The 23,702-nt window shown below is 33.6% G+C and overlaps 4 protein-coding genes across 4 annotated transcripts; 2 read left to right on the forward strand and 2 right to left on the reverse strand.

Annotated features, from left to right (window-relative positions):
- Positions 1-2,827: 2,827 nt before the first annotated feature.
- LOC121768831 (peptidyl-prolyl cis-trans isomerase CYP65-like) lies at positions 2,828-7,629 on the reverse strand. Its single transcript, XM_042165398.1, has 11 exons — positions 7,250-7,629; positions 7,108-7,170; positions 6,917-7,020; positions 6,037-6,128; positions 5,871-5,960; positions 5,696-5,771; positions 5,232-5,599; positions 4,334-4,590; positions 3,950-4,238; positions 3,477-3,590; positions 2,828-3,365 (listed from the first exon to the last, which is right to left on the reverse strand). Exons 1-11 carry the CDS (start codon positions 7,372-7,374, stop codon positions 3,156-3,158), a joined length of 1,788 nt encoding a protein of 595 aa, XP_042021332.1. The 5' UTR covers positions 7,375-7,629; the 3' UTR covers positions 2,828-3,155.
- A 459-nt stretch (positions 7,630-8,088) lies between these two features.
- On the forward strand, positions 8,089-9,900 carry LOC121767409. Its single transcript, XM_042163675.1, has 4 exons — positions 8,089-8,291; positions 9,074-9,215; positions 9,342-9,412; positions 9,495-9,900. Exons 1-4 carry the CDS (start codon positions 8,121-8,123, stop codon positions 9,720-9,722), a joined length of 612 nt encoding a protein of 203 aa, XP_042019609.1. The 5' UTR covers positions 8,089-8,120; the 3' UTR covers positions 9,723-9,900.
- A 701-nt stretch (positions 9,901-10,601) lies between these two features.
- LOC121767248 (60S ribosomal protein L26-1) lies at positions 10,602-11,199 on the forward strand. Its single transcript, XM_042163475.1, has one exon. The coding sequence runs from the start codon at positions 10,634-10,636 to the stop codon at positions 11,072-11,074; it is 441 nt and encodes a 146-aa protein (XP_042019409.1). The 5' UTR covers positions 10,602-10,633; the 3' UTR covers positions 11,075-11,199.
- Positions 11,200-11,927: 728 nt separating this feature from the next.
- LOC121769345 (mitochondrial outer membrane protein porin 2-like) lies at positions 11,928-14,922 on the reverse strand. Its single transcript, XM_042166120.1, has 6 exons — positions 14,738-14,922; positions 14,567-14,634; positions 13,181-13,291; positions 13,006-13,092; positions 12,717-12,925; positions 11,928-12,610 (listed from the first exon to the last, which is right to left on the reverse strand). Exons 1-6 carry the CDS (start codon positions 14,784-14,786, stop codon positions 12,304-12,306), a joined length of 831 nt encoding a protein of 276 aa, XP_042022054.1. The 5' UTR covers positions 14,787-14,922; the 3' UTR covers positions 11,928-12,303.
- Positions 14,923-23,702: the final 8,780 nt, after the last annotated feature.

Below are 23,702 nucleotides of genomic sequence, written 5' to 3' on the forward strand. Positions count from 1 at the left end.
TTATTTGAAAATCTCGGGTAAAGCTTATCATGAAATCGCATAGCTTGAAAAATAAAATTTTAAATCTCAAATCAAAATATAAATAACTCAATAATCAAATATAAATCTGCATAGCTTTATAACTTTATTGTTGTTATATTGGTAGTACTTTTATCAAGGCATTTACAGGTTGTGTTTCTTACTTTATATCTTTCACTACCCATAGATTTTGTTTATGATATTCATACTTCGAGACATTCACCAAGTATATATGAAATTCATGATATTTAAATTTAATTACTACTCCATGATTTTGTCAATCCAATTAAATATGTGACACACTCGATGGTCATATACTATAATTTTGCCACATGCACACTTTTCCTTTGATGAATCCGACATGGCACATCACGATTCACGTCACGACGACTGATTGTCTGATTTCTCATAGAAGAGCTTTGTTGATAGAACTGTTATAAAATCAAAAGTATTTGATAATCATACTACTATAAACTAAATAAATAATTTAATAAAAGTGGTAAAAGTTGATGTCTGATCTTAACTAATCCATCAAATACAGCAAGAGATCAATATTATACTAGTATTTGAAGAACTAAGCTGGATGATAAATCCTAAGTGTATATACATGTGGATCCAATCAAAAGATGAGGTCGAATTCTTCTTCTTCTTAGAAAGTGAGTAATCAAAACATCAAAATAATTCAAACACTAAAAATAAATTGAGAGAGAGATATTTTCCAGTTGGCTTGAAATGATTACGAAGAAGAATATGGGTTGCAACTCAGGTGACTCCCCAAAATGACACAACTTATTTGAAGGCCGGTTCAATTTTTAAACTCTATTCAAAATATAAACTTATTAATTATAATTAGCACAAAATAAAAAAAATGTTGTAAATATATGTAGTGGATTAGGAATCAAATGGATAGGATATGATCTGAATTATACCAAATTCATGACCAAACCCACAAATACTGCTCCATTACAAACTGTTGTGGAGTATGAAGATGATAACATTTGGTAAATAACTACACTATATATGAAGTTGATAAGTTAGAGCAGTTCATAATATAAGTTTAATTTTCATGTTTGGATATTTTTTTCATAAGTTAATTAATTTGTTAAGACCTACGAAACAGTAGGTACTATGCCAAACTATTCCTATATAGGCCCATAAAATTAATGATTTTTTAAGAATAAATTAAAAATTTATGAGAAATATCAACTTTTGCTCAAAGTTAATGGTATTTTGACTTGGAGCACTATTAATTTAGAGTTTTAGACTACAATAAATTGAGTGAGCGAGTGAGAAAGGAGAATGAATTCTTAAAATTCATGTCAATTATTAGTTCTAATCGTACTACAAAAGCTCAAACCAACTTATCTTATAGTGGTATCAATTGGATAAATTAGAGAACACAAAGTCTTCAATTAGATAAATCAAGTGCGATACTTATTTCAAAATAATACTCCTGTTAGTATTAGTTTATGAGCCTTGGTACAAATTAAATCCTAGATAATTTTGAACCGATAATACTCCCTCCGTCCCGCACTATTCGCACTTATTTCCCTTTTGGGCGCCCCAAGTTACTTGCACTCTTTCCATTTTTAGTAAAAAATTTCACCTACAGCCGTAATTTTTTACTTTCCTATACACTCATTCCTTAATCTCCGTGCCGAAAAGGAAATGAGCGAGTAGCTCGGGACGGAGGGAGTATAAAATAAATTAATCTTGAGCAACTGAATATCTCTTAGTACAAGTATAGAATTTAAAAATGTTTGTAATGATTGAAAATAAAAACTTGTTGGACTGATGTTGTCTTTTCTTGAGAATTGAGAAGATACGTGTGGTTAAAGTTGCAGACAAAACGTGCACAAAGCGACATTATTTCCCTAAAATCTAAGAAAATAAATACATTTGCAACCATCCAAATTTAATCATTCCATTCAGTTTTATATAGGGGGCCGTCTTGTGATTTCACCTATTTCCCTATATATGTCATCTCAAATATATTCATTCCATTTATATATTCCTAAATTAGAAGTCTCGTTTCTTATTTCTTATATTTAGTTGATTCATTCCATTTATTATTATTATTATTATTATTATTATTATTATTATTATTATTATTATTATTGTGAAGGTCTATGGATTCTTGTACTCCCTCCGTCCCGAGCTACTCGCTCATTTCCTTTTCGGCACGGAGATTAAGAAATGAATGTATAGGAAAGTAAAAAATGACGGCTATAGGTGAAAAATTTTACTAAAAATGGAAAGAGTGCAAGTAACTTGGGACGCCCAAAAAGGAAATACGTGCGAGTAGTGCGGGACGGAGGGAATATATGAATACTTTATACCGTGCTCCACAAGTACTAATTAATTATGTCATTTTCAAAGTACATATATTGTTAACATATCAAATTTATTCATTGATCCAAAATTATCGAAAAATATTCAAAGTCGGCATCATATATGATGATAGATGACTTTTTTTTATAATAAATATGGTGAAGTCTATGTTTATAGGAAAAAATATCAAATGATGCAACGCGGTTTGGGAATCAAATATTAATAAATGTACAAAAAGTGGAAGGATATTTCCTAGTACAAAATTGACCACTTTATTGATTATGTTATCCACATCGTTGTCATCTAATTCACCACCAGCATTGACTGTCGACTCCATTTCCTTCTTCGCCATGACTTGAATACAATCCTCCCGCCCGAGATTAAATATCTTATTCCGACTTGATACATATTTTATGAAAAATAAAGAATTTAGTGAAAAAAATAATGAAATATAGATCATACTTTTATACTATACATATTAATTTATAATACCAACTCTTTTATTTGAAAAAATAAAGTTTAATTAGATCGACATTGAATACATGGTGACGATGATTTTTGTAGGGAAACGCCATTAGATTAGACATAGCTAGCTCACCACCATCAAGTTCTAAACCTCGAATATATGTCACAATATTCTCCCCAGACCCGGAAAAGCATGGACCATGGGCACGAGCACGAACACAAACTTGGGGATATTCTCGTTTTGTTGCCCCAAAATTCAAAACTCGACTATCAAATACATACATTGCGGTGCCTACCATAGCCAACATTTTTTAACGTCTCTTGCAAAACAAATACAAATCTCACCAAGAAGAAAAATCCTTAAGTTCGCCGCGTGACCCTCCCACCTTTCTCTTCTTCCCTACAGACCCCGATGGCAAATCACCATCTAGAGGAGCAGCAGAAGATGCAGGCTGAGTGATCCTTGCTTTCAAGTACTTTCCGACTCCACTGCCAACGGCAGGGGTATCTGAACTAGTAACCGGATTGCTGTACCATGAGCCGATCTTTTCCTGGAAAGTGTTTGGAAAGATGTTATTAAGATAACACAGAAAGGGATGTAAACTTGGAAGACAGATAAACTAGTAGAGCTATTATGGCCGTGTCAGGAGTCTAAAACTTACATTATCTTCATCCTTGACGTTTTTGTCTTCTTCGACTGTCTTCCCTTCCTCCTCATCATCAGATTCAGCGTACGGGTTGACAAATACATCAGCACTTATAATCTTGATCTCTTCCTGAGAGGGTGACATAATAACACAAATATGAAAATAGAGCTTGGCCAAGATTTCAGGGGAACAAAGAATTGGCAACTACATTAAGAGAAAAAACGTGAAAGGTGGAATAATTTGGAGATAAAAAGTTATCAAACAAAAAAATTCCACATCCTGATGACACTAAACGAAAATATAGAAGAGCGAAATCAATGAGGACACAGAACCAGTAACAAAAATAGAACTGGATGAGAACTGGGTGGAGGGTAAGTATAACTCCCAGAAGTTCCATGATGCGGACATGACAAGATTATTTTAATGTAAGTTTGCAGTAAACTAACTACCAAAGACGAGAAATAGAGGAAAGGTGGTAATGTACAAACCAGGGGTCGATCATCATCATCAACAGGTACTTTCTCCATTGCTGAAAGCGTTGTCAAACCTCCAACAACCATTCCAAAAACGGTGTGCTTAAAGTTCAAATGCTTTGCAGACTTGTACAAGATGAAAAATTGTGAACCATTTGTATGAGGACCGGAATTTGCCATGCTAACAACACCTCGTCCAGAATGAACCAACTTGGAGTTGAGTTCATCTTTGAAGGGCTTTCCCCAAATTGACTCACCTCCTCTCCCAGTTCCAGTAGGATCACCACCTTGAATCATGAAATTTCTATATACCAGGACAACAATAGTTGATGTCAACATCTTCATTAAAAACCATCAAAATTTCTTATATTGAGCTTGGAGCAAATAAGGTTCAAGTACCTTATACTTCTGTGAAAAGCTATTCCATTATAATAACCACGCTCACAAAGCGTGATGAAGTTTTCACATGTCCTTGGAGTGATGTCACAGTGCAGCTCAATGTTCAAATCACCATGTGTTGTTTGCAGCCGTGCATAACCCTTCTTCTTTGGATTTTTCTCAACTTTAACATATTCGTATTCATTTTTAGTCACAGGATCATAAGATGTAGAAGTGAAAGATCGTGAAGCAGCGCCAGATGTGAAACGACTTTTAACCTGAGAATTATCGAACAAACAAATCAAATGAAAAGCTAACAAAATAGCCACAGGGCCAGGGAGAAAAGAATATAACAAAAATATATCTCATGAAAGCAACCTAGTTTAACATGCCATAGTTTCATAAGTCAGCAATAGAATTATAGTAGGATGCCTTTAGTTGACAAAATTAAGGTGATTTTCACCAACAAAATACTCAAGAAAGAATAAACCACAAATTACTACCAATAATGGTTTCAATTCTCATATCAACTTTCAGCTAGGGTGCTTAAACCCTAACTTTGTAGTTTGGATCAATAATATGGTTTCCTATTCTCATACTTATCAAGTTTCAGTACAGGTGACATAGATTTAGGCTCTCTTCAGATTAACTATACCTGTAATTGTCCAAGGCTTCAACAGAATACAGATAACATAGAGAAATGCTAACAAAGAAATTTTAGACAGGAATCCCTTAGTATGTACTATGTTCCCAATAAGCTATATATTTGTGGCCAATTCATCCAACAATTACATGAGCCAATACCTAGATATCACTAAGCAAGCAACAATTGCTAGTAATTAAGAACTAAGTAATACTTTTCAGATACCTTCTATATGAAAGTAGGATCAATATTAAAAATACTAAATCAAAAACTTACCAGCTTTGCGTTCACTGGAGTCCTCTCCCCTGCCATGTGCATCGCTATGCGAGCAGCAGTTTTATTACTAGCATCAGACCTTGCAGCATCAGCGCTTCTCCCATGGACTGCTGCAGATGCAGCATCCACAATACTGAAGCCCTGCTTGGGCATGTCCCCATTCTTTGATACATTGTCATCCTTGATGCGTGATCTAGCTTCCAAAATTGCTTCAAGAGCAGCAGCTCTTTCATCCCTTGCCTTGCTTCCTCCTCCACCATGTAGTGCAATCTCCTTTGCCTTTTCAGTACCAAGTTCCTTAAGCATTTGCTTTATATCCCCAATAACATTTATGTTGTAAGACGGGTCAGATTCCATTTTCTTTGACTCTGTCAATCAACAAGTATGATTATTTTCAATTATTATAAGTTATGTGATAGGTAGAATACAAAAACTGAAGCAAATTTTGAAGGTATGCTGTTCACCTTCATCATCAATTTTTAGGTTCTTCTTGACATGATCGAAATCCACAAGAGCCTTGGTATCCAGTGCATTAGGATTCTAGACCAAAAGAAAATGAACAAAAATAAATAATTCACTTCCACAATTCAACTATGCATGAACCACAATCATAAATAGAAGGATGAAATGGATCCTTACTTGAATAGTTATAATATCTTCTCTGGAGAATGGTTCATCAGTGAGAAGCTCCTTCCAGTTCTTAGTTTTAATGTTTAATTCCTTAATGGCCTGAGCAAGCAACAGTTACATGTAATGAAATGACTATACAGTTAAGAGGACAGTCACAGAAAGGACTGGAATGTACCTCGTAACAAAACACATTTCCAGTGGTTTTAACAGCAACTATGTGCGTGAACTCCGTAAAAACTTTATTTAGGACAGGGCAATGATACTCTCCTACACAAGGGAAAATTTGTCAAAATCCACTAAAGCAAATGAAGCAATTAATGCATAGATTATCAATCAATCAGGCATAGTAATGCATTAGCACTTGAAGAATAAATTATACTCCCTTCCTCCACAAAAACTATAGCACATTGGATGAGCACGCACTTAAAGAAAATAGTTGGTTGATGTACTTTTGAGTAGATAAAAGTGTATTACTAAGAGTCCTGTTATATAGAAAATGTGGGTGTTTAGCACGTTGAAATATAAAGTAGAGTGAGGTGTGAGGTGTGCGGTCATGTTTAAAAAAAGGAAAGTGCTAGTAGTTGTGCTATAGTTTTTGGGGATGGAGGGAGTATCTATTAAGTTGCAGTGACACTGGAACAGTTCTTATGAATCTGAGACTGGAATTCTTGATGAAAATATGTTGTAGCTGCATCATCAAGGAAGGTTCTTCGTGTGATTGAAACAACATCCGAAAAACAAAAATAGGTCCATGTGCAACTACAAACTTTTAATTTTCCAAAAAGAAAAATACAGTAACTAATTTTAGCTGCTTTATGCATATTTCTCCCTGATGATTGTTGGATATAAGTTCTCCCATTTGAAACCCCTAATCTTATCTACTCTAAAAGTCATATTTCCTACATTATCAGTGTCAAGCTTCAGACAGCTCCTATCCCATATGCGGAATCGGAAATACTAAGAGCCTTGGCTGAGATGAACAGATGACATAAGCTATTCTCTTATTTAAATTAACAATAAAAGTACTATGAGTTTCAAACATAGCACACAAGTACCTTCTTGATTCTTGTGAAAAGTGAGTGGGATCAAATCCTCCTTCTTCAATGGCGCTCCAGTTACAGGATGTCTCCCGTACTTGTTGATATATGGCATTATGTGCCTGCGTTCAAAAACCAAAACATTAGCACAAACATTCCATCAATCTCACCAGCAATTTCACTATCAAAAAACAGTTGAAATCACTAACATGATGTCAAATACGTTGCCATCTGAAGTGCAAACGGGGACTTCAAACTGCGTAAACGTGAGTCTGCATCAGTAGTTCATAAATCAGTTCACTAATTATACAGAGCGAGAAAAACGGACAAGGCAAAAGTTAAAATAGCTACGCGCAGCAATAGAAAGGAAGCCGTTTAAACGGGGCTAATTCTTTGGACTTGGCGCCGCCCCACTCTGTGGCCCACTCCGTTTTCGTGATGAACATCCGATCCTTACTGTGCTGCTTTTTCCCCATTTTTGGAGTTATTCGGTCTCAAAATCTGGTCGATCAAGGATTAGGTTAGGATTTCGGAGGATACAGCTGGAGACTGATAGAGCTCGAATTCGGAATGCTTTGAGAAGAATATCCTCAGCGAACGACTGCTAAAAGCTGGGGCGGCGGCGAGATCTAGCTGCTGGTCCAATTTTGGTAGCCCTAAATTGTTCAGCACTTGTTTTCCTCGTCGGAGGGAGAGAGCGAAGCAGTTCTTCTACTACAAGATTGAAACGATAACTAAAATTTAGTTGAATTTATAGTTAATTTCATATTCAATAATCGATAGTTTTATGAAACAATTGCAAAGTATAGTAAAATGTTATGTAGTAAATGATAATTTTTCTATTTATAAATATATTTAGTCACTCAATAATTATTTTATCTCAAAATTACTCGAAATTGAATTCGTTCAAGATTGATTTGGAGGACTCTAATCAAGAATCATATAGTATATTAATACTAATCGTATATGATAATTAATCAAAATAAGTAATATTTATAGGTTTATGTAGATCAAATAGTTTTATTGAAGTTTTGTTTAATGCTGGGGCAAAATTACATTTTTATAGAAATTTTGTTAAACATGTAGGGGCAAATTTATAATTCTAGAGAATAAAAAGAAAATGTCCAATTCTAATATTGGGCCTGGGCCTGGGTCTGATGGGCTTAGTTTACAGATTTAAAATCAGAAAAAGAAGACTTCGCCGCCGCCGCACAGCCGCAGTATGGGTGGTGGTGGCGATCGGAGCAGCAGCGGGGAGGAAGACGGAGATGCCGAGTGGATGGCAGCCATAAACTCGGTGATCTCCTCGGAAGTGCACGCCTCTAATGGCGCAGCTCATCAACAGAAAGATGAAAAGCACAAATCCAAAGGTCTCAAGCATTACCAAATCAAGGTCTTTTTCTTTTACTCCACTGCTTACAGTTTCCTCTATTCGACGGTTTGTCTAGTTTCTAAGCGTCAGTAGGAAAAGATTGTGCATATTTTTTGTCAAATTGGAGTGTAATGCAATGAGCAGCTTGCAATCGGTATGATTATGCTAAAGGTTGGGTTTTAGCATTTTTTTTTGTTATTGAAAGTTGATGAATGTTACTTTTCCTATTTGTTTAGTGATTTGGTAGAATGAGCCTCAGCTTAAATTTTTGCGCATGCTTGATTATTACTCAAGTTGCTAGTGTATAAATGAAGGGTGATTTGTTGTGGTTGAACTTAATTAGAACTCTTTATTACTCCATATTTGTAGCTGAACTTAAGCATGGGGTTTATCTATCTGTTAAACTCCTATTCGACAATAACCAAAGCAGAGAAAAGCTTGATATCTTTGCAATTCACCTTTTTGAAAATTAGAGATGTGCATTCCTCAATTCTAAAGCATGGTTCTTGGAAACATATACGCCTCATGCGTTTTGTTTCCAATGTTTTTGTTGGTGGCTTTGATTGAACAACCTTAATGCATCTGAAATGGCTGCTCGATTTCTGCTCTCTGTTTGATTATCACTTGCAGTAGTTATCTCTGCCAAGATTTGGATTATGCGTTGTTTGGTCGAAGCTTGTGGTCCATGTTTTAAGGTGATGGAAGAGAAAACATTGCATGAGTTAAAATTACAGATTGCATGTTACTTGGCACTGAATGATATGCCTTTAATGTGTAAGTGAATGACGGGTTCACTATGCCAGGCGGGAAGGTTACTGGATGACCTCTTAGACAAGACTATAGAAGTGGTAAGAGCTCCTGTTGTGGAGGAAGATCCAACTCCAGAAGATGCTGGAGTTCGACTTTTTAGAACTGCTCCTCGTGGAATAGTGTTTGATAAAAGAGGTAAGAACATGCCAGCTTGTTGTTATTAGAACGATGCCAATCAAACCACAGCTGAAATCATACAATTTTTGTTTCCTTTCTTCCTCTAATCCAACTTATTTCCCCGTATTTGTTCCACGTTACCAGAAGAGCTCCATGGACCGAAGAAGAGACCAAAAATCATTCCTGGAGAAGAGCTGGATGAGAAATCAAAAGAGGCATGCACATATACATCTGTTGTCAACTCTTCGTCTTTTTTGTTGTTCCACGCTTCTAAGTATATTTCGCGAGTTCTTGCAGTTTAGGAAGCAACTTAAATCAGTTGCTGTTGATGGAGAACACGTAATTGCTGCAGCAAGTAGACAGTGCCAGAAGACCTTAGCTAAAAGCGAAGCTTGGGAAAGTGCTGCCAAGGCAGCAGCAAAACAAGAGGAGGAGCGTGTGGCTGAGCTGAAAAAGATTAGAGGAGAAAGATGGCTTCCTAGTATAGCCAGAGAAATGCGGTTAAATGCTCAGAATCGAAGATAGTTTATCATGGCCACTGATGTGCTGCTGTTAGACTGTTTCTCTCTCCTCTGGTCTGGAGAATTCATATTGTTGTGATCTCATATTGCATCAAAGTAGACAAACTTTCATCACATGGTGAGATGAGTGTAGAAGAAGAAACAAGGCAGTTTACTCTAGTAGACAATATTGAGTTTTGGTATGATGGGCTTTATTTATTTATATTGTGCTTTCTATATTTGCCTTTTGGGGCTGCATATGTTAATTGAATTGTATTTTCCGCTAAATATTTATCAAAATCTGATTTAGCAACCAACTTTAAAATTTACTTATAAATTATCAAACTATTGTATTATACTACTACTACTTACCAAATTAAATAATTTCATTTGTTTTACTTCCATCTCTTTTCTCCTCATATTTTCCATTTCATCTTATTTTTTTCTTAATATAAACCATGATTCAACAAATAAAAATGTAATTTAGTATCACCCAATGTCTTTTTGCTTCCTACAACTCGTGGCTTTGTTTTGGTCAATGTCCAATTAACGCTACATAAATAAGTCATTAAGTTATGCCGGTGCTAAAATTTTCCTTAGCTGCAAAATCAAATGAAATCAATAGTTTTATTGTAAAATTAATAAATCAATAATTATATATTTTTAAGGAAAATTTTAAAGTTTATATGCAAAATCATAACTCTTGCTCAAATTTATAGAAATTTTCAGACAAATTATTCTCGTTGATTCGATAACATACATTAAAAAATTGAATATATATTTATGAAGTTAATCGCATCTGAAAGAGCCCAATTAATTTCAAGGCCCAAATTAAACAAGTCCGAGTCCAATCAACCACTATAAATAGTCAGAGCCGATTGCAAAAAACCCTAAACCTAAAAGCTCGAATTCCCCCAAATCTCACTCCCAGCCGCGATGAAGTACAACCCTCGCGTATCCTCCTCCCGGCGCAAGAGCCGCAAGGCTCATTTCACGGCGCCGTCGAGCGTGCGCCGCGTGCTGATGAGCGCGCCCCTCTCCGGCGACCTCCGCTCCAAGTACAACGCGCGGTCGATGCCCGTGCGCAAGGACGACGAGGTGCAGGTGGTCCGGGGCACCTACAAGGGGCGCGAGGGCAAGGTGGTGCAGGTCTACCGCAAGAAGTGGGTGATCCACATCGAGCGCATCACCCGCGAGAAGGTGAATGGATCCACCGTCAACGTCGGCATCCACCCCTCCAAGGTTGTCATCACCAAGCTCCGCCTCGACAAGGATCGAAAGTCGTTGCTCGACCGCAAGGCGAAGGGCCGCGCTGTTGCGGACAAGGATAAGGGCACCAAGTTCACTGCTGATGACATTATGCAGAACATCGATTGATAAGTTACGATTTAATTTGAGCTTTTATGTTTAATGTTTTTTATTTGGGGCAAAAGCAGAGTACGCTATACTTTTGTGTATTGGATTTTGTTTTTGAATGCAATTCTCATAGTTATGCATCTTAATTTATCGGTTTATTATTCTGGTTTTTCGATGAGAAATTTATTGTGTTTGAATTGTTCTGTCGGTACCTCCTTTAGAATTTCTTTATGCATAAACGGGTTGAAGAAAGAGTAGGTTTTGTGCAAACGTTTAATTCGGTCATGTTTTGATCATTTATAATCATTTCCAAAATCCTAGTCTGCGAATAATAAATACAAATTTTCATCGTTTTTCTGTAGTAGTTCTGATCCTAGGTTAAATTCCCCACTAACAATTATCGATTTAAATCGAAGCGCAATTAATGGTTAAATGAATTTTTTTCTGTTTATTTCAATCAAAGTTAAGGATTCATACTCTTCTGGATATATACTTTCAGAACACCTCAATATACCTCAGTAGATTAAGATTTAAGAGTCTCACTTTAGCATTTTTTAAAATTTCTTTTCATTTGAGTGTAATTTTTCACTCCCGGCCATCACATTGCAATATTATGAAAGTACTCTAAAAGTGATACTTACATTTCATATAATTGCCCAATTATTCCATTTATAATGTAACTTTACAAGTACAAAAGTAGGGTTAACGTTTTATTTGTTTCTTCAAATCCATACCCAACAATTGATTGAAACCATTGAACGCATAATATAAATGTGATTTTGAGCATGGAAGAGTCGCAAATCATATGCAACGAAACCCCACCAAAATCTAGTTCAATAAAAAGTCAAGATAGAACAAAACATCAAAAACACTGTAAAAGAAAGGTGAAAATTGGTGAATTAAATATAAAAGAAATTGCAGAATTCTGATACAAAAGTATTTGCAGAATGGTAGTACTAATAAACAAAATTTTACAGACGAATAAAGATAACCCAGTGAAACCAAACTTCATTCTCATTTGTTAAAACCAGCAAAAATAATTGAATTTAAACGGAGTAATACTTTTCTCATGTCAAAAAGCCTCAAGGAAGACAGAAGGGTGTTCAAAACCCACAAAACATCATAGAATTTCCCCGTGCATCAATGCATGATGATATGTCAACTGCCGGGAACAATACATTTCTGCAACTACTTATTTGGCAACTTCTTCCGATGCAATCCTAAAAAAGTTCTAAAACAGGCAGCTTTCTTCATGGCTTAAGAGCGAGCGATACACCGAATTTGGGAGTCTTTTCCAAGGACTTAGTGTCGAATTCGCTGGAAAAGGTCACAAGAGACTTGCGAATGACCTCATGCTGCAAAGTGGCCGCTAGTGTACCGTGATTATTGAGCTTCACTTTCACTAGTGTCAGGCTGTCAACAGCGCATGATCCTCCTACTGTGAATGTGTTCTGGTTTGTGGAGAATTTTCGGGTTATTTCTCCCACAGCAGCACTCCTTTTAAATTCATCAAGGTAGTGTATGTATGATGCCTTTATGGTATCTCCCTTATCACCACTACATTGACAACGGAGCGATGCGAAAATTTTCAGTTTTCAAAGAACAGAGCAAACTATGTACAAGACTGTTATACTTAAAGCCATCAATCTATGTAAAGGCTTACAGAATCACTGAAGCGGACGAATCTGGTTTTGTTACAGTGATGCCAGCCGTATATTTCGTTAACTTTCCAGAAGCAGTTTCATAACCTGCTTCTGCCCCCAAAGCAAAGGTGGGAGTACCGAGGGTGACTGTGAAATCAAGTGGAGGGGATTGGTTCAGACCAACAGCTGCAGTCAGGGATGCATGAGGATGGAAGTACTGAAATTCTAGCTGTATAAGAAAACGGAGAATATATTAGTACAAAGAAACATCTGACTGTCAAATTACTCAGAAAAATGGGACTGCAGCACCTTTCCAGACTCATAGTTGGGAAATTTCAGGTTGGCAATGGTCTTTGATGAGGGAATAATATCAGCAACAGTGAAGGTGGCTGAGATCTTTTCAGGAAAAAAGAGAGAGATAAAGAGTAAGTTGCAATGAAGCAGGATTTTTTACGTGAAGAAGTTATGAATCAATGTCACATACATTGGACTCAGTATCAACTTTCAGATCAGTAAAAGTATTCCTATATGCGTACTGAGCTGCTACATCACCAGACGAATAACTTCCTTTTTTTACTGTGGATGTTGTGAGGGCCTGAATTGATAAAGTATAATAGAAATTAGATTTTCACTTATGGAACAGAGAATTCACGTTAGAGAAATTGACATAGTAATGCACAAAAAACCAAAACAACAATTAACTGCCAAAAAAAGAGAGTACAAGATACTATTCCATCTAAAGCAATAATTAGAGGAGTAGCATATAAAAATTACAAACAGTTCATGTAAGATATAAGTGTATACAGTCAATAGCAGTGTTTAGTCAGATCTGAACATACAATATTCAGGAAATCTCTAAGGAACAAAGCACCTGTGGATTAATTGCTATAAATAGATGGCACAGATTCTACAAAAGAAAGATTGTGCAACACAATATTGATTAGTAATTTCATAAGATAATTGCTTATTCATTCCTATCCTATCATCCTAAAACCGTCTAAGTCTTACTTCACAAACTTATATGACAGACACATAGCTGCATACTTCCTAACTAAAAGCAATTTTATTAAATATTTCAAACAAAAATTGGTTAAGGAACATCCATATATAAGTGACTCATCGACATCCAGCACTAGTGAATCAAGAAAATCATCCGACAGGAGTCTATAGAAGCACGGAACTACAAACTCATTACAACATCACAAACATTGCTACCGTGAATATACCATGAAATAACTGAAGACAGAGGCACCGGATAGTAAACGCAAGAGCTTCAATGGGATAAACTTACAATACTAATGGAGTCAATTAACAAAAGGCATATAGTATAAAGCAGAAGGGACACTGTACTTCAAAATATATACTAATTCAGATGTCAAATTACAACATCCTATCTTTTATCATTTAAGAAGCAAAAGTTAGAAATGATCGCTGCTCCTAAATAATGAAACCTGAGTGCGTTGGGGGAACTTAAAAGGTCCGGCCACGTTCAAACTCTTAGAGCCAAGTCAGAAATATGTGGAAATATCCACAGTAAACTATTTTGTACATTTGACCACAGATACAACGTAGTAGTATTAACTATTAACCAGTTTATCATTGACAATAATCATAAATCCAGCACCGAATAAGCCTAGTAGGACTGTAGGAGATGTATTCCATGGGGTCGATGATTTCCTACCTCCAATCCCTTTATTACTAATTCTCTTATTTTCTACAAGGTCGATTGATAACGAAGAATTTAAAGTTGAAACCCTAAAATAGTACCAGCAATTGATAACTTCTCAAATCGGCTGGATTAAACAAAACACGTTATCAAACTTATCCTAAGCACGTCATGTTCTGAATTCAAAAGGCTGTATAAACGTACCACTCCAGATTCGCTGTAGGTGGAGACGGAGAATTTGTGATCCGATAGATAATCTCTAGTCAGCAGATCTACAAATCAACATCATATAAAATCAACAATTATTGAAAGAAAACAAAAAAAAGCAAACGAGTATCACAATAAACCAAAATGCCGGATCCACAATCACTAGACCTCTGGCTTTCTTGCCGATATCTGTGAAGAGTCCCGGTCCCTTGCTCATTTTCAGTTCTTCTCAGCTAATTTCAAAAATCAGAAGCGGCTGCGAAAAGCGAGAGCGAATCGAGAACCCTGCGAACAGAAATGGAGGAGGTGAGGAGGATTTGGAAGGCTCTTTTTCGTGGTGAAGGGCTACTGTTGAGGAATTTTCCAAAATTGAAGATGATTTTGATGGGACAATCTCGACCGTTGATTTATTGGTATTCGACATGGACGGCCTTGATTTCGTCAAATTGTAATGCGAATGAGATGGGTAGCACAACGCAGCCAGGTCAACGTATTAAATCAAATAGCTGCTGACATGATTCTTTTAATCAATAATATTAGAAATTATTGGATTTGCAATATTATTTCATAACTAGGGTCACCCATCGGATCAATTTAATTTCATTATAGTAAATTGATATTTTGAATTAATTACTTAAAGTCAAATATAACTCTATTATCAAAAGGTTAAAAATCACAAAACAATTTAATGTGCTATTAAATACATGTGCGAAGCACACATTTTAATTTAGTTAATATTAATAAAAATTTATAAAAATAAAGTAATATCTACACGCAAAACAAAAATAAATATATGTGTAGAGAAAATAAATATTATTAATAGATTATTGAAACAAAAACAATTCCCAATCACAAAATAATCGAGAGAATGAATTAAGGGTGAAAGCTCACTATTAGTACATAAATGAAAAAAAAATCTATCTTATAGAATACTGATATTATCTTTAAAAATGAATCTATCATAAAAAAAAGGTAACTCAGTGAATCATTCATCTTGCTTTCTTTGGATATGATTTTCGCTCTTTCTTGCTTTTTTAATGGACTGGGGGGTGAAGTTATTATTTTTGTTCCTGAAATAGATAAGTGTGTAAAATTTAAAGATCATTCAAATCATAATAAATGTGCAATTAGTAAGAAGAATGGAAGGAAGGAACATTGGCTATATTAAAATAATAGTATATAAATATATATGGCTAAAGACATCAAAATTCAAAAAAGGATTAAAACAATCAACAACAACAGATACATTAACATAACAATAAAAAATAAATAATACATAAGCAAGAAAAATTTGAGGTGATATTGTGAATTTAGAATAGCAAAAAATCATATAAATAGATCACTGGAAAAAAATTCCTCAATCACAAAATAATTTAGAGAATGAATTCAGAGTTCAAATCAAACATTATTAATACACAAATGAAATGTTAAAACAATATTGATGTAGAATTAGAACATTACCTAAAGGCTAAAATCGAATTAGATTTCTGCAGAAAATGTAGCGAAGAATATAGTAGAAAAAAGGTAGGCACATGTGAATTGTAGACTACGAAATGTCATATATTTATAGTGAAAAAATGGAAGCCTCTTCCAAAACTTTTCATTTTATAAGAAAAAAAAACCTTTTGAACTTCCCAAATTCAAAACCTATAATTTGCACTTTAAATATGAGAAAATTGATTAGTGGGGTTAAGGCTTTACACATAAATCATTCCCCCAATATCCTGTAACTTAAAAAAAAGTACATAAAAAGTCAATAATAATTTGATAATTAAAATATTCAATTTCTATAATTATTGGCATCATATTGCTTTAGTGCTAATAATAATTGATAATTATATATACTAATTAACTAGGAGTGATGAGCATTAACTCGATCACCAATGTAAATTGTAATGTAATCATTGAAAACGTACAAAAAATTAAATCAATAATAATTTGAGAGTCAAAATATTCAATTTCTATAATAAATAGCATCATAATTATTGATAATTATATACTACTAATTAACTTGATTTTAACGGTCTCATGATTACATTTATATGTATATAAAGAAAAATTGATGCGGTAGTTTTTTTTCACTAAAATTGATGTCATTTACTATTGCCCAAAAATTATAAATACTAGTGTTATCACCCGTGCTATGCACGGGCCAAACGATTTTCAAAAAATAAGAAAATATATTTACAAAGAATTAAATCAAAATAAAAAATATATAGAAAAATGTAAAAATTATTGCAAATCAAGAATAGAAACTATTTAAATTTTGTACTCATAAGATTATAAAGAATTTAAAAACACACTTCTACTTCTGCATCTATCAATCCACTGTAACGAAAGGACATGAGGGAAATAAATAGAAATAGAATAGAATATAATGATGGAAATAAATAGAAATAGAATAGAATATACAAACAAAAGATTGAGAAATACTAAATACCAAAGTAAATAAATAAAATTATTTGAATAAATAAATAGTTCATTATAAATTCGATCAACAAAACATAGAATTAAAACATCTCATCAATAAAATCGTTCAAACATCTCTCTGACGCCCGTAATTCATACATTTTGAAATACTTCTTTGTAAACAACATTAAAAGCAGAATCACTTCTACTATCATTCTCATCCCGCAAACTAAAATCTCATAACCTTCACGACTTCTGACTCTAAATATAATAACATAAAGTTGTCCATGACTGAAGACCGTTTTTAAAAAAATAATCCAACATGGGATAGAGATTGACATTGACTTTTGTTAATGGTCATTGCCAGTGGCGGAGCCAGAGATTTCATAATGGGGGGTACAAAATTAAACTTCAAAAAAAATTACATAAATTAAATTATAAGGTTCAAAATGTAAAAGTCAAATGCAATCACATCATAACATTTGTCTTCTATTCTTCATCTTCTGAAACCGCTGCATAATAGTTTTATTGGTAACTTTAACAAACACATCCTTTTCGATGTACGGAACTAATCAATCATTCAATAGTTGGTCTCCCATGCTGGATCACTTGGAAGATTCTCTAAATCAACCTTACTTTTATCTTCATTCGATAATTCTTGAGGTTGAAGAAGTGAAGGTTCAACTGATGAAGAATCAACGGAAGAAAGTTTCTTGAAATAACGATCCATATACCTACAAAAATAGTCAACACTGATTAAGTTCAAAATATTTGATATTTTCTGTATGCAAAACTATTAACACACACATCAAATAAAGAATTGGAGTTATAAAATTCCAACTACAGAACCACCGTAGTCCGTAGCCATTGAATTACATAAGCTAGCTTCTTTCTCCCCCTTTGAATTATTATTGCAGCCAAACAAAAAAACAACCTATGTAGAAAAATTAATTGAATTATATTTGAGTTTTGAATATACCTAGTTCTAGTTTACCAGATTTCAGACTTGGAACGGCAGAATGAATACGCTAAATTCAGACTTGGATTGGAACGACAGAATGAATACGCTAAATTAAGAGGCACGATTCATATATATTTTGCTGAAACCTATCTCTAATATTATATTTATTATAAATTATAATTATTGTGAAATTACTAAAATACCCCTAAGTCTAACATTTATCATATATAATATTCCCTCGGTCCCAATTTACTTGAGTCATTTATTTTTTGCACTCATTTTGAAAAAATAATAAGAAATAGTTAAAGTGGAGAGAGTAAAGTAAGAGAGGAAAAAATGTAGAGGAGTGTCTTATCGTTCGTATTCTCTCTCTCACTTTACTATTTCTCCATTTTAATCTCTCCACTTTAATTATTTATTACTATAATTTTTTAAAAATGAATGCAAAAAAGAAGTGACTCAACTCTCAAATAACGTGCGACAGTAATATATTTGGCTTTCGAAAAACTGGAAACCTAGACCAAAATTTAAAAAATCTTAAAACAGCCCAATTACATTATTATAAAATAGCCCAATCATATTATAAAAAAAGGCCTAAAAAAGAAACATGACGAACACAATATTTCAAACAACATAAAATGGCCCAATTGCATATTTTTATCAAATTTGAGAAGCCCAATATTTGAATGCCTCTCAAGTTGCACAATAAAATTATGAGTATTTTGTTCAGTTAGATTAGCTTAATATTAGGAAATAATAACATATTTTATATAAAAACTTTTTTATTCCTCTTCCTAAAATCCCAAATCGCCTCCCCCTCAACCTTGATCTTTTTTGCTACCAAAACGGCGAGAAAAATGGGGGATCGGTCGACAACTCCACGACGGCAAACGACGACGACTCCATCACAGGCACAATGCGCCGACTCCAACATAGGCAGGGCGGGGACTCCAGATGCCCAGCGCTACACGAAAAGTTTGAAACTTTCTGGTAAGTCGGCAACGAAACCCTAATCGGACTCGCCTTCCCAACCCGAAGCATTCCGATAGATCGACAATAGTCCATTTCCCGACAGACTACAACAAAGCAATCGAAGGATTTCTTCCAAAACATAGCACAAATCAGTCGAAACTCTGCCGCTCACCACAATATTGAAACCACCGCTTCATAATCGAGATAAAAAGGTATCAATTTCTTCAAGTAGGATTATAATATTTTAGTTTTTGAGTCGCATGTTTTCAAATTGAACTAAATAGCTTGACAATATTTTGTTTGCTATGGAAGAAGAGGCAGAAACTGTAGTAGATCTGGAGATACTAATATCAATTTGGAGCAACTTATATCGATTAGGAGTATCATTTGCTATTAGAGATTCAAACTCGAGTCAAAAATGGAGAAAGAAGACTCGTTCAACCTAACCTAATTCTAAACGGTAAAAATTCCTTCACAATAAAACTGTACCTAGCTTATAACAAATTGAATGTCCAAGTTGGATACTCTAAAATTTGTACTGGGTTTAGGGTTCAGTAATGGGATTATGCTCACAGTTGGTGTGAATGTTGGGTTTATATCCTAATCCACTTATAAAACTTATTCTCAAAGTAGATTTTACATACGCAGAAGCAAATTGAACTTGGATACTTAGTTTGTGCTGCATAAAGGTCTTATAGCAGGCTATACATTGTTGTACATAATTCCCATCAAGTAACATCTGTATTGAAGTTTTATTTAAGATGTACTCCTATATATATAATTTAATATTTACTTCGAATAAATTGTATAATCATCAATTGAACTTTATTGAAGTTACCTACTATGCTTATCTTTTAGTCGCTTGAAGTGAAAGACTTGAGAAAAAGCTTACTGCTGAGTTGCATCACAAAGTTATAAAGTATTCTGATTTAAATGACTACACAATACTAACTAAATATGCAACAATTGTTTTTCTTTTCTACACCATCTCTGTAATTTGTATGCGAAACAATTTCTTTAGTTATCATACAAATTTTACTAAACTATTTTGCAGGGGAAATGAATGGTGGAATCAGAATACAAAAAGACTTAAATTGGTGCTATGCAGTCAAGGTAACTTAGTAATTACTTGATACATGGATTGTTATTGAAATTGCGTGCCAAGTCTGCTGATACTGTAATAGTGTGGTCAGTCTGGAATCAATATGGGAGTTTGTAAATAAAATAAGCGAATTCAGACAGATTTATAATTTATTTGCATAAAAGATGTGATTTTGTGCAGGTACTGAGCTACAACAATGAAGATTGTAATGGCAGCAAAAGGAAAGCAGAATAAAAAAAATCCTGCAGAGGTAAATAACAGATATTAGTTATCAATATCATTAAACTGAATTGAATTGAGAATAAATAAGGACGTAGAAACAGAAGGTCAAACTAATATAGATAAACATGCCATACAGATGGAGAAATAACAAATTAAGTTAAGTTTATACATGCATTAGACCGAGTCTGGTCAAATTTAACAAAGAATATATTACATTCTAAGGACAATATGTATATTTTGTCCAGGTACTTATCTACAACAAAGATGATATTCGTAGCAGCAAAGAGAAAGCAGATTATATACAAATACTCATGAGATAATGTGAAATCTAATCAAACTGAATTTTAAATTAGAACAATATACTGAATGTGTACAGAGCATTTATAGGAGCTAAGCAGTAGTAACAATCCATTGACTTTCAAAATCGATCAGAAATCAGGTAAAATTAAAAACGGGAATAAATAGATATAGAAGAAACAGGAAGAAATAGATGAAGAATAAAGAGTGCATATGCATAGAAGATTAGATAAAGACTAATTTGTTTCATTAAATGCTAAGTAACTGAATGCTGCTTCTATTTTTTCTTTTTGCAGGGAATCATCTTAATGTATTGCAAGTGACAATAGGAAACAATTCCACATTCTACATGCAAGGACAGATTGTACAAAAAATCTCAAATAGAGGAGGCATTCAAGGTTTCAATTTGAGATACATGGAAACAATGACAGATTCAAGGTTAGAATGCATAGATGTGAGTATTCATAGGAGCTCATACATTGACTATTACATTGATCTTCAAAATCAATCAGATATAAGATGAAATTAAAAACATGAAGAAGAAGAGGAGAGGTTGGTAAGTGATTGTAGGAGTCGCATAACAGGGTATTTATAGGGCTATCATGTTAAGCAGCTAAGATAATAATGCAGGTTCCCCATAAAAACACAATAATGAGAGACCTTTTAGAAATACCAATATATATACCAAATATATCAGATAATAATATTTACATTGAAAAGTCTTAACATGGGAAATATTAATATAAAGAACTATAAACTAATATTAATACAAACACTTAAAGCATAAATATTACAGAAATATATTGTCTAAAATTCAGCTCATTTTATTTCATAAGTTTGAATCACATAGTAACTTCATTTAAGTCCCTTTTCGTTTCTCATTTATTAATTATTCTTGTATTGTATATAGGTGACTCATTCATTTCACAAAAACAAAACTAAATCCTAAAAACATAACTGCAGCCCCTTATTCTTCACTCTGCAGAAAAAAGGAGAGAGAAGAAGAACCTTAGGAAGATGAACAGCTGCACATGGTAGGCGTGGGAGGCTACAATCTACTCTATCTACTCTATGCATCAACATGCTCTATGCATCAACATGTAAACATGTAACACAAAAGGTATGAAATTCTTTCTTTATAATCTATGAAACCAAAAAGACTTTTACTCATAGATTTCGAATGTTACTGTAATGGGTGCACATTAATTCCTATACATGCTAAAATTTTACCATCTATGATAGAAATAGCACAATAAAACTTACATTTTAATGTCATGTGACACTCAAGATTGATATTAGTTTGAACTTAATAGTTCAATGTCACTTTCCTATTGGTAGACAATAATCTTTTACTGATTAAACATTTGTAATAACATATGATTGGTAACCAACTAAATCCGAAATCTAATTATATGGTTACTGTGACTCATCTAAGAAATGGCCCTAAGTTTCTTTGTATTAGTTATACTGTTTACTTTGACTCGTCTAAAATAGATCTTGAATATTTTAAGTGGTATCAAATTTATATTAAAGTCAGTAATTTTGATTTCAGATTTATCTGGTGTACCGGTACTAATGCCATACTCCATTCCTTGGATATTCCATCTTTTTAACATAATATTCCATTAAGATTACATGTTCTACTGTAAATATTTAATTTGGAGTGAACATAATCTTATAGAACATTTTACATTTCTCGAAAAAATTTACTATCTGATACATATTTTGGTAAGTACATTGATGAAATATAAAAATGACTAAACTTTATGTATCAATGTTTTGAATGTGATACTTCTAACACATGGTTCTCTTTTATTTTCAGGGGAAATGGAAAGATGCAAAATGGATCTCATTGTTAGCTTTGGAAGAATATATTTTGCAAGAATAAAATAATTACAGTTTGTGCAACAGAAAAGCATTTCATGCGCCGCCCTATGCTTTTTTAATACAAACAGGCCTGCACCGAAGCACTTTTCGATGAAAAATAGACCTGCAATTTAACATAAATAGGCCTGCAGTTTAGTATTGACAAAAATAATTTTTCTAAAGCAATAGAAGAAAAAAAAACCCTTAATCTTTAATAGGAGCAACCTCTTTTCTGTCCAATCAACTTATTTCTCAAAATGACTAAAAGGGTAAATAAAATAGCTTCATATTTTCCCTCCAAAAAGGGTAAAAATGTCCTTTCATTAAACTGTCACTTTAGATTAGTATAGATTAGAAATTTTGCCCAAAATTTATAAATACTCACCTTTTATATATGTATAGATAGGTAGATTAAATAGTAAAACAATTTAAAAATGAGTGTCCTCTTTTATTCACCCAATTCACTAACACTAACAGATGCATATACAATAGGGGTGGGTAGGTACGGTATACCTTACCGAAACCACCATACCGTATACCTTACCGTAAATACGGTATGCGAAAAAATCATACATTTACCTTACCAAAGTTTTCGGTATACCGAACTTCGGTATACCTTATTTTCGGTATGACGAATTTCCATACCGATACCGTACCTCATTTTCGGTATACCATACCGAAGTTCGGTATACCTTACTTTCAACATCAATTAAAATAGAAAATTAGATTTTTTAGAATATTATTTATATTTTATAATTTTAAAAATAAATTAAATATAATTTATTCATAATTATATTTATATTTCACAATAGACTTTAAAATTTAAAAATATATAAAATATATTTTATATATAATTGTGTTTATATTTTTGTGGTATATACCTTAGTTTACGGTATATACCTTAATTAACGGTATATACCGAATTTCGGTATGCAGCGGTATACCGCGGTATTTGAAAATCCATACCGTTACCTTACCGAAATTTTTCGGTAAGGTATCATACCGTACCGAAAGTCACGGTATACCAAAAATTCGGTATTTTCGATATTTTTTCGGTACGATAAGGCCGGTATTTCGGTATTTCGGTATTTTTCCCCAGCCCTATATACATGTATGCTAACTAATTTACAGTAATAACTAATAACTTTCAATTATGTGTATTAAAATTATCAATACAAAGACATAATTATATCAATACAACATTTGTATCATGGGCAGACCCATGTGTATTGGGGGTGGGGCTTAAGCCCTCAATGAATTTTTTTTACAGTTTTTTTTCTACTAAATATTTTTAAAATTTCTTC

The sequence above is a fragment of the Salvia splendens genome, chromosome 15 (genome assembly GCF_004379255.2).
Source record: "Salvia splendens isolate huo1 chromosome 15, SspV2, whole genome shotgun sequence".
Taxonomy (NCBI): domain Eukaryota; kingdom Viridiplantae; phylum Streptophyta; class Magnoliopsida; order Lamiales; family Lamiaceae; genus Salvia; species Salvia splendens.

Bases quoted from the DNA above. Each gene is read 5' to 3' on its own strand.
- LOC121769345 (XM_042166120.1), bottom strand. From the start codon at position 14,786: ATGAGCAAGGGACCGGGACTCTTCACAGATATCGGCAAGAAAGCCAGA. The intron at 13,292-14,566 runs GTACGTTTATAC...TTATCAATTCAG, and splicing joins CCTACAGCGAATCTGGAGTG to GCCCTCACAACATCCACAGT. The intron at 13,093-13,180 runs GTATGTGACATT...TTTCCTGAAAAG, and splicing joins AAGTTGATACTGAGTCCAAT to ATCTCAGCCACCTTCACTGT.
- LOC121768831 (XM_042165398.1), bottom strand. From the start codon at position 7,374: ATGGGGAAAAAGCAGCACAGTAAGGATCGGATGTTCATCACGAAAACG. The intron at 6,129-6,916 runs GTACTTGTGTGC...TCCCTTGTGTAG, and splicing joins TTTTCACAAGAATCAAGAAG to GAGAGTATCATTGCCCTGTC. The intron at 5,600-5,695 runs GTGAACAGCATA...GTTGATTGACAG, and splicing joins CCTAAAAATTGATGATGAAG to AGTCAAAGAAAATGGAATCT.
- LOC121767409 (XM_042163675.1), top strand. From the start codon at position 8,121: ATGGGTGGTGGTGGCGATCGGAGCAGCAGCGGGGAGGAAGACGGAGAT. The intron at 8,292-9,073 runs GTCTTTTTCTTT...TCACTATGCCAG, and splicing joins TCAAGCATTACCAAATCAAG to GCGGGAAGGTTACTGGATGA. The intron at 9,413-9,494 runs GCATGCACATAT...GAGTTCTTGCAG, and splicing joins TGGATGAGAAATCAAAAGAG to TTTAGGAAGCAACTTAAATC.
- LOC121767248 (XM_042163475.1), top strand. From the start codon at position 10,634: ATGAAGTACAACCCTCGCGTATCCTCCTCCCGGCGCAAGAGCCGCAAG.